Source organism: Hyla sarda, chromosome 6 (genome assembly GCF_029499605.1).
Source record: "Hyla sarda isolate aHylSar1 chromosome 6, aHylSar1.hap1, whole genome shotgun sequence".
Taxonomy (NCBI): Eukaryota; Metazoa; Chordata; class Amphibia; order Anura; family Hylidae; genus Hyla; species Hyla sarda.
Genome location: NC_079194.1, coordinates 168,177,911 through 168,193,279, shown reverse-complemented (window position 1 = coordinate 168,193,279; position 15,369 = coordinate 168,177,911). Strand labels below are relative to the sequence as shown.

At 44.0% G+C, this 15,369-nt stretch overlaps 2 protein-coding genes across 5 annotated transcripts in view; one reads left to right on the top strand and one right to left on the bottom strand.

Moving 5' to 3' along the window:
- Positions 1-15,369, bottom strand: part of GPATCH1 (G-patch domain containing 1) — a 193,707-nt gene that overhangs the window by 71,759 nt on the left and 106,579 nt on the right. Inside the window, exons 1-6 of one of the 4 annotated variants that reach the window (XM_056525752.1) lie at positions 13,042-13,153; positions 11,662-11,796; positions 9,958-10,043; positions 7,016-7,176; positions 5,327-5,424; positions 3,364-3,422 (exon numbers count right to left, since the gene is read on the bottom strand). In XM_056525752.1, coding sequence (XP_056381727.1) covers positions 3,364-3,422; positions 5,327-5,424; positions 7,016-7,176; positions 9,958-9,969 — 330 coding nt within the window. In that variant the 5' untranslated portion in view covers positions 9,970-10,043; positions 11,662-11,796; positions 13,042-13,153. Of the gene's footprint in view, positions 1-3,363; positions 3,423-5,326; positions 5,425-7,015; positions 7,177-9,957; positions 10,044-11,661; positions 11,797-12,496; positions 12,589-12,649; positions 12,783-13,041; positions 13,154-15,369 lie in introns of those variants that run through there. The other 3 variants (XM_056525749.1, XM_056525753.1, XM_056525751.1) reach the window with 3 other exon arrangements.
- The window catches only part of RHPN2 (rhophilin Rho GTPase binding protein 2), a 147,006-nt gene continuing 144,448 nt past the window's right edge, over positions 12,812-15,369 (top strand). The window contains exon 1 of the mRNA XM_056525760.1: positions 12,812-12,914. The gene's annotated coding sequence lies outside the window, so the exon portion shown is untranslated. The remainder of the gene's footprint in view (positions 12,915-15,369) is intronic.

Here is a 15,369-nt window from a genome sequence, read left to right as displayed (position 1 = left end):
AGAGCACCCAAGCACAGCTCAGCTTTTCATTTTACCAGAGCTTTTAAAAAGGGTTGTGTCGCTTTAAACTTTTTAAAAACACAAAACCCTTTCCTCCTGCAGCACCCCCAGTGTTCAATGTCATACTGCTGCTCAGCCAATCACTGGCCAAGGCAATGTATCGCTGCGGTCAACGATTAGCTGAGAGGCAGTCAGATGCTTCAATCCCTGGGCAACAAAGAAGACCGCATCGGATTACAAAGTATCAATACCGGAGGTACCGGGGAAGTGACAGGAGCAAGGCATTTTTTTTGTTTTAATGCAGGCAGCTGGGCAGGTTTGTATTTTTAGTTTCGAGCCACATAGCCCCTTTAAGAAATAAAAGCTTAATGATGGTGGTTAAAGGGGTACTCCCGTGGAAACTTTTTAGGGGTATATACTACAGAGGAAATTCTTTACTTTTTAGATTTCTCTGATGTCATGACCACAGTGCTCTCTGCTGACCTCTGCTGTCCATTTTAGGAACTGTCCAGAGAAGGAGAAAATCCCCCATAGCAAACATATGCTGCTCTGGACAGTTCCGAAAATGGACAGCAGAGGTCAGCAGAGAGCACTGTGGTCATGACATCAGAGAAATCTAAAAAGTAAAGCATTTCCTCTGTAGTATATAGCCCCTAAAAAGTACTGGAAGGATTAAGATTTTTTAATAGAAGTAAATTACAAATCTGTTTAACTTTCTGGCACCAGTTTGAAAAAAGTTTTCCACAGGAGTACCCCTTTAACCCCTTAAGGACCAAGCCCATTTTCACCTTAAAGGGGTTCTCCGGTGCTTAGACATCTTATCCCCTATCCAAAGGATAAGATGCCTGATCGCGGAAGTCCCGCTGCCGGTGACCCCCAGGATCTTGCACGCGGCACCCCGTTTGTAATCAGTCCCCGCAGCGTGTTCGCTCCGGGTCTGATTACTGTCGATCACGGGGCCGGTGGCGTGTGATGTCACGCCTCCGCCCCCGTGTAACCTCACGCTCCGCCCCTCAATGCAAGTCTATGGGAGGGGGCGGGAAAGCTATCACGCCCCCTCCCGTAGGCTTGCATTGAGGGGCGGAGCGTGACGTCACACGGGGGCGGAGGTGTGACGTCCCACGCCGTCGGTTCTGTGGTCGCCGGTAATCAGACCCGGAGCTCCGGGGACTGATTACAAACGGGGTGCCGCATGCAAGATCCCGGGGGTCCGCAACGGCAGGACTCCCGCGATCAGGCATCATATACCTTATCCTTTGGATAGGGGATAAGATGTCTAAGCACGGGAGAACCCCTTTAAGGACCGGGACCAATTTTATTTTTGCATTTTCGTTTTATCCTCCTTACCTTTTAAAATCCGTAATTCTTTCATATTGCCATCTACAGACCCATATAAGGGCTTGTTTTTTGCGTGACCAATTGTACTTTGTAATAAAACCTCTGATTTTACCATAAAATATATGGCGAACCCAAAAAAATATTTTTTTAAGAAAGAAATTTTAATGAAAACCACAATTTTGCAAATTTTGGAGGGTTTCGTTTTCACACTGAACAATTTACGGTAAAAATGACATGTGTTCTTTATTCTGTGGGTCGATACAATTAAAATGATACCCATGGCTAGATACTTTTATATTTTTGTACCAAAAAAAAAAAAAAAAAACCTTTTTGTACAAAATCAGTAATCTAAAATCTCCCGATTTTGACCACCTATAATTTTTTTCATTTTTCCGTATATAGGGCGGTATGAGGGCTCATTTTTTGCATCGTCATCTGAACTTTTTATCGATACCACATTTGCATATATAAAACTTTTATATCATTTTTTATAAAAAAAAAATTTTTTAATAAAATGTGACAAAAAAGCTGCAGTTTTGGACTTTATAAAATTTTTTACGTTTATGCCATTCACCATATGGGATCATTAACATTATATTTTGATAGTTCGGACATTTACGCACGCTGCGATACCAAATAGGTTTATTAAAAAAATTATGTGCATTGCCGCAGATGCCGTGATCTGTACAGATCACAGCATCTGAGGGGATAATGGCGGACATCCGCGCGATCGCGGATGTTGGCCATTACCGGCGGGTCCCAGGCTGCTGATAACAGCCGTAACCTGCCGTGTATGATGCGAGCACCTCTCCGATGCTCGCGGTCATACACAGGACGTAAATGTACGTCCTGGTTTGGCGGTGCTTCCCGCACCAGGACGTACATTTACGTCCTTGGTCGTTAAGGGGTTAATGATATCTCAAAGGCTTCAGTTAATAATATTCACAAAATCTCATTTTTTAAGATAATTAATAGATTACATTATTCACCTTTGTCACTAAGTAAAATGGGTTTGAGGAGAGACACTAGATGTCCAAGTATGACAGAAAGCGGAGGCAGGATTAGTTCATATGTTTCTTGAGCGTGAGCAGCTACAACATTTTTGGCAAAAAGTACTAAGAAAAGGTGAAAAGAGATTTCTCAGTTGCAATTCGGTGGTCTGCAAGAGCGCTCATCTTAAATAATGGTCTGGAAGAGGTTGAGTATAGAGATATTATCATAAAACTTTTGGGGTTGGACAGACTGATAATACTAAGGGTATGGTTTTCTCCTCCCCCCCCCCCCCCTTCACACACACCTGAAATGGTTGAAATTTTGAAATCGGTGGATAGAGTGAAGACTTTTGAATTAATAGGATGCAACGGAAGGAAGGTATACAAGAGACTAGAAAAGAACTGGGTTAAATGGAGTCATAATTAAGTTTTTTTATTTTGTTCTCCACTGGCGTAGAGGGAGGGGGGTAGAAAATAGGGGCTAAAAATATGTGTAATGTTGAGATTGACATTATCATATGTATTGTGTAATATATATTATATTGTATATTATTTATATGTGAAATGAAAAAAAAAAAAAAAAAAAAAAAGAAGAAGAAAAGAAATAAATGCTGAGCTTTGATTGATTGATATAGGCAAATCACTTCAGTTTTTTTGTCTCCAACAAAGACCAAATAAATCTGGGCAACTGTGTGGATACATTGGTTACCTTGTACTGATCCTGAGTTATATAGGCTGTATTATACTTTAGAGCTGAAAACATTTTGCTAATGGCGTCACTGTATACATAAACTAGGTGTCTTATGTTGTACTGGCCCTGAGTAAATCCTGTGCTATACTTCAGTCAGTTGTGAACAAATATTATTTATCCTATACTGATTATGAGTTATAGCTGTTCTATACTGTTCAGTGACAATGACAACAGAATTGTGAAAACTCTGGATTATAATACTCTACAACTACTGCTCTACACCTGGAAAAGCCCCTCGACGTTCCTGTTTTGCAAACAAATGTGTTAAATATGGTAACCTACCTCAGATTCTTCTGAACCCGTAGGTGGCAAGGCACAACCATACAGCTTCACATTACCTCCTGAAAAGCAAATATGCAATATTGTATAATTTGATACGCCTCTGTCTATTCTATAATCATTACATTTCATTATAACCTTTACAATATAATATGGTAAGTGAACATAAAGTATAAATAAGAAATGGATTCTTCACTGCACATTTGCTTTCTTGACGGCTTTTACGTCAAGCATAGGGAAATGCAGGTAAAATACTGGGTGGGAAAACTTTGAGCAGCCAAGGAATCTTGAGCACGTCTTTTTAAAATAAGACCTGAACACAAGACTGCGGCTGCACAGTAGCTTTGCCTGATGTAACAGTCTTCTAGAAGCATGTAACAGGTAGGCCTTCCATATCCTTTCTTATCCCATCTGCAAATATATGCCCAAGGTGCAAAACTTGTAAGCTAAATAGATTGTGGTTGGATATTAGAAAGGCCTTCTAAATGGGTCAATTATAGGGCAAATGAGCATTCATAGGATTGTTTGTTTCCGATAATCGACCTGTGTACAAGGGCCAGCAATCATCCCATGAAATAGTAGTTTCAGCTTGTATAGGGAGAACTCCATGGCAACCCGTGAATAAACATTTCTTTATTGGTCTGAACACCCACTTCTGAGCTAGGGCATTCACAGTCATTGGAGAATATCTTGGATTAAGGGAGAAGAAACAATCCACTATTAGTCACTAGATTCTGGAGGGGAGACGTTGATCCAGGGATTTTTCTTAAAGGTAACCTGCTGTTTGAGGTAACCTGCTGTTATGAATGATAAGTCATTTTCCCCAGGAAATTATTTATTCTGAGCTTGACTGAAGAGTGTTGAGGACAACGAGAGGCAATAAACCAACGTTTCACATCATGTGATGCGTTGCCGGGCCACGTGATTGATTGTGCCTTGAGAAGGCTCGGCAAACAAGTGCCGCAGGGAGTTCGGCACTTATTGTCTGCCTCACATTGGCTTTTCAGTGTTTATGCCATGTTAAATACATGTTTACCACAAAGAAAAAAACACACACACTCTCCTCCTAAATTGAAGAAGTTGCATAATTCCAGTGTTTTTACAGATGTTTTACAGACATGTCAAAACTTAAGATCGCATTGGGTCTCAGTCCTAGAACCTGCTGCGATCACGAGTCATAAGACAGTAAAGTTAAAGGGGTTTTCCGGTGCTTAAACATCTTATCCCCTATCCAAAGGATAGGGGATAAGATGCCTGATCGCGGGAGTCCCACCGCTAAGGACCCCCGGGATCATGCACGCGGCACCCCGTTTGTAATCAGTCCCCAGAGCGTGTTCACTCCGGGACTGATTACCGGCGACTACAGGGCGGGCGGCGTGTGAAGTCACGCCCCGCCCCTCAATGCAAGCCTACGGGAGGGGGCGTGATAGCTATCACGCCCCCTCCCGTAGGCTTGCATTGCGGGGAGGAGTGTGCCGTCACACGCCGGCGCAGGCGTGACGTCACACGCCGACCGCCCTGTAGTTGCCCGTAATCAGACCCGGAGCGAACACACTCCGGGGACTGATTACAAACGGGGTGCCGCGTGCATGATCCCGGGGGTCCCCAGCGGCGGGACTCCCGCGATCAGGCATCTTATCCCCTATCCTTTGGATAGGGGATAAGATGTTTAAGCACCGGAGAACCCCTTTAACTGCAGCAAGTTAAACTACCTTGCCGGCCATCGAAAACGACCCATTCACTGCATAAGTGTCTATGGGGAATAAGTCACGTTTGAGTGACAGCCGGTGAGCAAGCAGCACATTTGATGCAGCTATAACTCACAAACACAGGGGTCTCAGAAAAAGACAACCCTATTAACCCTGCCCTATTGCAGAACCATACAACAAGAAGCAAAACAAATTTTAAAAAAAGAAACGTATTACAGAACTATACAACAAGAAAAAGAAACTTAATAGGATCCTACCAGTTTTTTGCTTCTGAGCGCTCCTCTTTATTCTGGGCCCCACTCCTTGCCCTTCTTTCCACCCCATCTGCCTTAAAAGCTGCACTCCCATTGTGATTCTTAGACAATAAAAGAAAATACGCAGGTCATCATTTGAAAAAATAATCATGAGAGGATCAATTTAACATCTTTGATATTTTTAACATACCAACTTTTATGGTGACTCTACCCTTGAATTGTGGGGTAGCAACTTAAAGGGGTACTCCGGCCTTAAGACATCTTATCCCCTATCCTAAGGGGGACCCCTGCAATCTTGCATTCGGCACTCACCTCTTTGAGCTGCACGCTGCGCTGCCAGCTCACAAACTGCCGGGTGCCGACCACGGGCCGAAGTATCGTGACGTCCCGACTCTGCCCCCGTGTGACGTCACGCCCAGCTATGCAAGTCTATGGGAGGGGGCGTGATGGCAGTCACGCTCCCTCCCATAGAATTGCATAGTGGGGGCAGGGCATGACGTCACACTGGGGCGGAGTCGTGACTTTGGATAGTTTGGATATCCCTTTGGATAGGGGATAAGATGTCTTAGGGCCGGAGTACCCCTTTAAAATACTAGGGATGATTTTGATAACTATTAATGGAAATAATATATTTGAAATTTTCTTATACAGAACCAATTTATTAAATTGAATGGTCCAGAACGTTGCAGAAAAGCCAAGGGTGGGGGTCAAATACATTGCAATTAGAGGGGCTAACAATCCAAAGTTATGCCTTATAACTAGCTAACTGACTGGGTTTCAAAGGCTGGGACCCCCACCAATCACTGGAACGCCTAGAATGTCCTGGAATGAATGGAGACTACTGTACATGAGCCACCAGGGTTCTATTTATTTTCTATGGAGCCCCATAAAAGAATAAATGGAGCATTGGACCATTCCCGGGGAGTCATTTCACCTCCTTTCTTAAAATCGGTGGGGGCCCCATCGGTCAGTCCCCAAAGATAAGCTAAACCTATAGATTGGAGATACAACTGGGAAACACAGGCACCTTAGGTATAGGTTGCTGTCGCTAAGCACAAAAGAGTACCCCCCACCCCGAACTAAACTGGTCTCCATTTTTTCCCCCACCGACAAATAGTCCCTGATCTAAAAAGCTCATATTTTTACCCTGTGAAAAAACAATCCCCATTTATAATGTCAGTTTTTGTAAAAGACCCTTTTTATTAGAGCTGTTCATCCTCTCTATGAAGCTCTTTATCCACTTGGTGTCTAGATGTATATGTTTATACGGAAGTCACTAAAGGTATGTCTTATTATGGTGCACAGGTAACCACCCTGCAATCCTAAGCCAGGGATTGCAGGAACACAGCCGTCTTATGACAGTTGGGCTCCCATGTTAACTCCCAGTACTGGAGAACTGCAAACATGCCCAATACAGCATTTAAGGGATTTCAGGGGTTCTATGTCCCCATCAGCCCACCAGTGACAAGGTTTGGTCATTTAAACCTCACATGTAGTCAAGTGGTTAGTCCTATTTAGTGACCGACATCTATATGTGCAAATGTGTACATAGAGATAGCTGTCAATCGTTGAGTAGGACCGCTGACTTAACCACTTTGTCCCAAAAAAAACTATGCATGAAATCTGCTCAGCTCCTCCGACACCCCAATCAATAAAAAGTATTGCATATGAGATTGATAAAGTTTTAAGTACTTTGCTGGAGCTATGAGATCCTCCAGTATGGTCGCTCCTGGGATTGGTGCCGAGACTGAAGCAAGCTCTCTGGCTTTTTGACGTATTTGGTCTTTAGTTTTTGATGCAAAATTGTCTGTAGTCATTATCTCCTTTGGGGCTATCCCAAACTCACCGAGATCCTGGAAAACAAATAAAATGATATTGTCATTTAGCTTTCATTGGTGATGACATAGGGCAGAGATAGACAAGGGGCTCTCATAGGGAGAAACCTATTCCTCTTTTGTTAAAGGGGTTGTCCACATTGGCTCTTCCAGATTTTACAGACAGCTCCTGCCCGTTTGTAGCAGCCACAGGTGATCAGAAAAGCTGAAAGCAGCCAAAGCAGGGAAGTGACACAATTTGTGTACCATTGACTTTAATGGGAGTTGTGTAAACGGCATAGCCCCACAAGTTATGATGTTTACACAACTACTGAAGTTACAGAGTAGGTTGTGAGGCTACGTAGTTTGTACAACCCCCACATTAAAGTCATTGCTAGCACCTCTGTGGGAGATGTAACTGGTTCCCTTACAGCTTGTTACCCACAAAGAAATAATTGAACAAAACTTTAGTGACAAATCTGCTTACTTGGATTTAAAATAATCTGTTCCATAATTTTTTTGTTTTCCCTTATTTCCAGCACTCTACCCGTTTGGCACTGCATAAGGATTAAACCTAGCTTCTCCCAGTCTTCTAGTAGGGGGTACATGGGCTAGTGACCTGTTCACACTAGTGAGGTGGCCGTTGTTGCTGCAGTGCTGTGTCTGTAGGGTGATTTGGCCCAAAACCAAGGGGCTAGGTCTTGCAGTAATGGGGCTGTTAGATCCCCGAGTTGCTAACCTTATGAGCACTGGCATTGGACCTGTGGTAGTCTCTTCCCAGCGACACACCATCTAAGTAAGGTATCCACATAAATCAGGTTGCCATGAAGTGGCAAGTGGATTTTAACAGTTTGATCAGAATGTATAATAACTACTTAAGGTTAGTTGTAGAAATTGTGCTGAAAAGCAATAGATCTATGTACAATATGTGGCCATGTCTTTCTAAATTTGTGTTACTTATAGCGCAATTCGATAGCAAGGGTAAATCTTCTATTTTGAAGCTTAAGAAAGTAGATGACAACCCTTGTGGGAGGTAAAGCAGCAACTTTATTGGCTGTCACCCAACTGTCCCAGAAACAGATATAACCAAAATGGCTACATACACTTGTCAACAATTTGGTAAAAGACAATTCAAGCTCTTAAATGTATAGGTGACACTTTAACCCCTTAAAGGGGTATTCCAGGATTTTTTTTTTTTTTATTTAACTATGCTGCAGGGGCTGTAAAGTTAGTGTAGTTCACAATATAGTGTCTGTACCTGTGTGTGACTGTTTTCTCACAATTCTAATGTGATTTTTACTACAATAATTATTTTTAACAGCATACAAAATGACTGTTGTCTCGGATTTTTCCCAGGTTGCAATGCGGCCGAGACCTGACTCACTAGTCAGCTGATGACAGGGAGCCTGTCTGCTTCAATAGGTGGAGCGATCTGCAACTAATGCAACAGCTGTAGGCACCCTGATTGAAAACCACAGGTCTTTTGAATGGATGCAGCTCATTTATGTTTCAATGGGTGCGGTGGGGAGGGAGGAAAATGGAATTATGGGATTTGTAGGCAAAGAAGAAAACTCAAACAGAAAATACCTGTTAACAAAAAGCTAGCCACAGTGTTATGGTAATATCATGACATAGCCATTTAGCCCCAAGACAAGCGCAGATCCTTCTTAGCATGTCTATTACTGTCTGGCAGGTACGTACTAAAATCACCTTATGGTGGATAACCCCTTTAAGAGGCAGCCAATTTTATTTTTGCTTTTTCATTTTTTCCTTCTCTCCTAAAAATCATAACTCTTTTATATTTTCATGTACAGACTAGTACGAGGGCTTGTTTTTTGTGTGACCAGTAGTCCTTTGTAATTACATGACTCCTTTTACCATAAAATGTACGGCGCAACCAAAAAATACTATTTGTGTGGGGAAATTGAAAAGAAAACCGCAATTTTGCAAATTTTGGAAGATTTTGTTTTCACGCTGTACAATTTACGGTAAAATAGACATGCTTTCTTTATTTTGGTCAATACAATTAAAATGATACCCATGATTACATACTTTTCTATTATTGTATTTCTTTTAAAAAATCTCAAACTTTTTAACCAAATTAGTACATTAAAAATCCCTCTATTTTGACGACCTATAACTTTTTCATTTTTTTGTATAAGCAGCAATATGATGGCTCAATTTTTGCACCGTGATCTGTACCTTTTACTGATACCACATTTGCATACATGAAACTTTTAATTCATTTTGTATTAATTTTTTGGGGAATATGATGCTACAAAAAAAAAAAATGCATCAATTTTGGACTTTTTTTACGTTTACGCCGTTCACTGTACAGGATCAACAAAACTATATTTTGATAGTTCGGACATTTACGCACGTGGCAATACCAAATATGCATAGCAATGATCAGTGTTATCGGCTATCTTCTGCTCTGGTCTGCTCGATCTCAGATCAGAGCAGAAGACCCCTGGAAACGGACGGAGGCAGGTGAGGGGACCTCCGTCCGCCATTATGCAGCGCGGCAGGCTATCTGATCATCCATTTTACCGACCGCACAGCCGCAGATGCCCTGATCTGTATTGATCATGGCATCTGAGGGATTAATGGAGGACATCAGCGCGATCTCTGATGTCCACCATTACCGGCAGGTCCCTGGCTGCTGATAGGACCTGTGGTGCTCACGGTCATGTACAGGACATAAATGTATGTCCTGGTGCGTTAAGTACCACCGCACCAAGACATACATTTACATCCTGTGTCATTAAAGGGTTAATACGTCACATTATGCATAAACAAGTCATGGTGTCATTTATATACCTCATCATCCATAAAATCCTCCGGTCTACTGACATGTTTTTCCAACCTCCCATGATTAGAAGAAACAAAAGTTGATGGTGTCCAACCTAGAAACCAAGAAAGAAACAATGACCAATATAGCATATGCCAACTTAGAGTTCCTAAAGGAGAAAACATAACACAAAGGTGTCCTCCATTAGCCCCTCCATTACAAAAGATGTACACAATACATCGTGGGGGAGATTAATCAAAACCTGTCAAAAGGAAAAGTTGCTGAGTTGCCCATAGTAACCAATCAGATCACTTCTTTCATTTATGAAAAGGCCTCTGAAAAATGAAAGAAGTGATCTGATTGGTTGCTATGGGCAACTCAGAAACTTTTCCTCTGGACAGGGTTTGATATATCTCCACCCTTGATTTTAAACATATGTCGCGGCTTGGCGAAAGGGAACACAGCTATCAGATAACGTCAGACTCATCAAAGGGGTTGTTCAGTAAAAACTTCTACTGGATCAGTAAAAAAATCTACAGGACAGGCAATAAGTAGCTCATTGCTCTCAGTGAGGAGCCTGTGCTGTAGACGCACACACTCTATTCTTTTCTATGGGAGCACCGGAGATACTAGAGTGTATTTGGATCTCTTTGGTGTTCCAATAGAAATGAATAGAGCATGTTACATCTACAGCACGCGTTCCTCAATGAGGGCCAGGGTCCTGTTCTGGAGATTGCGTGGGGTCCCAGCAGTCGGACCTCCCATAATCAGCTACTTATCCTGTGGATAGGGAATAACATAGATTTGACCAAATAACTTCTTTAATCTGGGTGCCAAAGTTGGGGAACAGCAGTCGTTTGAAGTTCCAACAGCTTTTTCCAGTTACCACCATGCTGGTGTCGCTGGCAGAAGAGATAACACGTATACACAAGTTTGCCTTACAAACCAATAGGGTGGAGCTTAGTGACGTCTCCAGTGCTGTTCTCTGCTAAGTAACAGCAGCAGTGATGTCACTAAGCTTCACCCATGCTCCAAGTCGGGCCAGAGCCGGAAGATACCGAAGAGGATAGCCGGAGAACCACAGCACGGAATGGGACCAGGTAAGTGTCGTCATCAGTGTCACCTGCGCTACCTGTTTGTACAGGTGACACTGATGACAGATTTGCTTTAACCTCTGCTTGATTTACTGGGTTGGATTGTTTTTATTTTATAATTCAGGTTTTTGTTTGTCAAAAGTGTGAGAATTTACCTGGCAGCAAAAGGGATAAGGGTGCGTTCACACGGAGTAATTCAGGAGGAATTTACTTGAGTAATTCCTCTTGAATTCTCCGCTCTAAACTAGTGCACATCTCCTCTGCCCATTGACTTCAATGTTATTTCCGCTGTCCTGTTCACAATGTGGAAATTCTGCTAGTGGAATTCCGACGCTGAATTCCGTTCCGCTTGAAGAAAGAACATGTTCATTCTTCATGCGGAATCCGCTAGCAGAGATCAATAGAAGTCAATGGTGAAAAAAATTTCCGCCCGACATCGTTTTCGCACGGAAATGGCTGAAAAACCCTTCACTTCTTTCTCCCCCATTTCCGTGCGCAATTCCACGCATATTTTGCGCGAAAATAAAATTTATTTTTTCCGCCCGTAAATTTTTCGGCGTAAATTACTCATTTACTCCGCGTGAACGCACCCTAAAGCAGAATGCTAGATTCTGTCCATTTTAGTATAAGATTACTTACCTTCTTTTGAGCCAACTGTGTTAAAATATCCAGCAGAAAACCCTCCAGTGAAGGCGCCATGAAAACGCTTAAAGCGTCCTTTCTCATCTTTCACTGTTTGATCCTGGAGAGGTACCGGCTTCTTGGGCTGCTCCCCTGTGAAAACAGGACATGTCATGAGGTATTATTTATGAACAAGGCTGGACTTGGTGTTTTTCCCTTTTGTTTTTATTTTTATGGGGGACGGAAAATGGCTACAGCCAGATATTAGTGGAAATATAAAACACACTACAAAAATAATTGTTTTTGTGTTTTTTTCACATCGTGTCCTGGTCCTAGGCATGGTACTTTTTCAGTGATTTTCTCTGAAAAGCATTTGTGTTGCCTCTCTTGAGGCAAATGGTGGGAATAATTGTGTCACAAGAGTGGTAATAAGAAGGGGGCGACAGCCTAGCTGGCGGGCAGAATGGGAAGGGGGCCCCCTGAAGGTAAGTTAGTATTTGGGATCAGGCCTTATACCGGGGGCACTATAGCAGCAATTTGTGCAGGTCATAAGGGGGCATCCCAGCTGGCGCAGGCTATAAGGGGGTGGCACCCAAGCCAGAGCAGCATGTTGCAGACCTTGGTTGCCTCCCTCAAAAGCACAGGTCATGGTGGGGATGGGAGGGGCACCTAGCTGTAGGACTGGTCAGTATGTGGGCAGTTCTGTGTTGGCACTCTGACTGGCACCTACATGGCATTGTTATGGTGGCAGGCTTAGTATGTGAAGCCAGGACACATTACAATCCAGCCTGCTCCACCTATGCAGGAAAATAACACAATTCTCTCTCCAGCTCGTTTGTTACCATTGTCTTACATCTAAAGGTTTCTAGAGAACCTGCGTCCACCCCCCTTCCAGCTGCATTTTATCCTCCACACACAGTTACAGCCGAGATACCCGCGCAGTGACCGCTGCAATGTCACCTCAGGGATGTGCCCACCCCGCAGGACTCCTGACAGCCCACCTTACCCTCCTCATATAACTCTAGAGGCTTCCCGTAGGTGACAAAATCCTCCTCCCCATCACTATCGTGCGCAGCCATCTTTGCCGTTCGACTACGGAAGCCGAGCAGGGACAAATGTCTTCCACGTGCGTTGCTCCATTATTGAGCAGCAAGGTGCTGGGGATTTTGCCAGTAGTTTCCTTCAGACATCAATCCGGCGGGCAGGAGACTGTGTGGTGCCGGGTACAGTTACCAGTGTCTACTTGTATGGCTGGGACCGTATTCAGCTCGGTAGGCATTACAGGGCATGGAAGGCAATGGCGTTATAGCTGTACATTCTAAAATTAAAAGTACCCCACATGATATGGATTCATGGCCACATTACCAATGTTTCCATGACTATTTTGGTTTGCCCTACCCTTGTATAATCATCGTGTCCCCAGCTATTGCATCCAATGTGCTAGGTGTTGTGTCTCTTCCAAATATTTCAAAAAGACTAGGGGGGAGATTTATCAAAACCTGTGCAGAGGAAGAATGGTGCAGTTGCCCATAGCAACCAATCAGATTGCTTCTTTCATTTTCCACAGGCCTCTAAAGAGGCCTGTGGAAAATGAAAGAAGCAATCTGAATGGTTGCTATGGGCAACTGCACCACTCTTCCTCTGCACAGGTTTTGATAAATCTCCCCCTAGGTTCCCACACAGGTTTTTTTCTGCCCTTTTCTGGGAAACTGCTATTGCAAAGCCCCATAATAACTATAGCTTTAGAACAGTAATCTGTTCACTGTCATGTGGCTTGTCTGAAGAGCTGATCCGGTAGAGGTGCTGGGCCAATCCCCCGTATACTGTCATTAAAGGAGTAGTCCAGGGGTCACTCAGTGGTGAACAACTTATCCCCTATCTTAAGGATAGGGGATAAGTTGCAGATCGCGGGGGGTCCGACCGCTGGGGCCCCCTGCGATCTCCTGTACGGAGCCCCGACAGCCCGCGGGAAGGGGGCGTGTCGACCTCCGCACCAGACGGCGGCCGACACGCCCCCTCAATACAACTCTATGGCAGAGCCAAAGCGCTGCCTTCGGCAATCTCCGGCTCTGCCATTGAGATGTATTGAGGGGGCGTGTCGGCCTCCGCTTCGTGCGGGGGTCGACACCCGCTATCTGGGCGGAGAGCCGGGGCCCCGTACAGAGAGATCGCAGGGGGCCCCAGCGGTCGGACCCCTTGCGATCTCAAACTTATCCCCTATCCTTAGTGTCCCTGAGTGACAGCCTCCTGCTGTTGCTTAGCAACAGCTCCCAGCATGCAAAAAGGGCATGCTGGGAGCTGTAGTTATGCAACAGCAGGAGGCAGACCACCACAACTCCATAAGGGCATGCTGGGACTTGTAGTTTTGCAACAGCTGGAGGCACATTTTTCTATGGAAAAGTGTACCTTCAGCTGTTGTATAACTACAACTCCCAGCTTGCACAAACAGCTAAAGTGCATGCTGGGAGTTGTAGTGGTGCATCTGGTGGTTGCATAACTACAACTCCCAGCATGCCCGTTGGCTGTCGGTGACTACTGAGAGTTGTTTTGCAACAGCTGAAGGCACACTGAGTTAAGTAGCAAACCAGTGTGTCTCCAGCTGTTGCATAACTACAATCCCCAGCATCCCCAGCCAAAGTAGTATGCCTTCGGCTGTTGCATAACTACAAGACCCAGCATGCCCTTCCGCTGTCCGTACATGCTGGGGGTTGTAGCTTTTGCAACAGCTGATTTCACACTGGTTGCAAAACACTGAGTTTGTTACCAAACTCGGTGTTTCACAACCTGTGTGTCTCCAGCTGTTGCAAAACTACAACACCCAGCATGTACTGATAGACCGTACATGCTGGGAGTTGTAGTTTTGCAACAGCTGGATGTCCCCCCCCCCCCCCCCCCCCCCCAATGTGAACGTACAGGGTACACTCACATGGGCGGAGGATTACAGTAAGTATCCGGCTGCAAGTTTGAGCTGCGGCAAATTTTCTGCTGCAGCTCAAGCTGCTAGCGAGAAACTACTGTGAACCCCCGCCCATGTGACTGTACCCTAAAAACACTAGACTACACTAACACAAAATAAAATAAAAAGTAAAAAACACTACATATACACATACCCCTACACAGCCCCCCTCCCCTCCCCAATAAAAATGAGAGCGTCTTGTACGCCACTGTTTCCAGAACGGAGCCTCCAGCTGTTGCAAAACAACTACTCCCAGTATTGCCAGATAGCCATTGACTGTCTAGGCATGCTGGAAGTTTTACAACAGCTGGAGGCACCCTGTTTGGGAATCACTGGCGTAGAATACCCCTATGTCCACCCCTATGCAAGTCCCTAATTTAGGCCTCAAATGCGCATGGTGCTCTCACTTTGGAGCCCTGTCGTATTTCAAGGCAACAGTTTAGGGCCACATATGGGGTATCGCCATACTCGGGAGAAATTGCCTAACAAATTTTGGGGGGTATTTTCTGCTATTACCCTTTTTAAAAATGTAAAATTTTTGGGAAAACAAGCATTTTAGGTAAAATAATTATTTTTTTTTTACATATACAAAAGTCATGAAACACCTGTGGGGTATAAAGGTTCACTTAACCCCTTGTTACGTTCCCCAAGGGGTCTAGTTTCCAAAATGGTATGCCATGTGTTTTTTTTTTTTTTTGCTGTCCTGGCACCATAGGGGCTTCCTAAATGCTGCATGCCCCCAGAGCAAAATTTGCTTTCAAAAAGCCAAA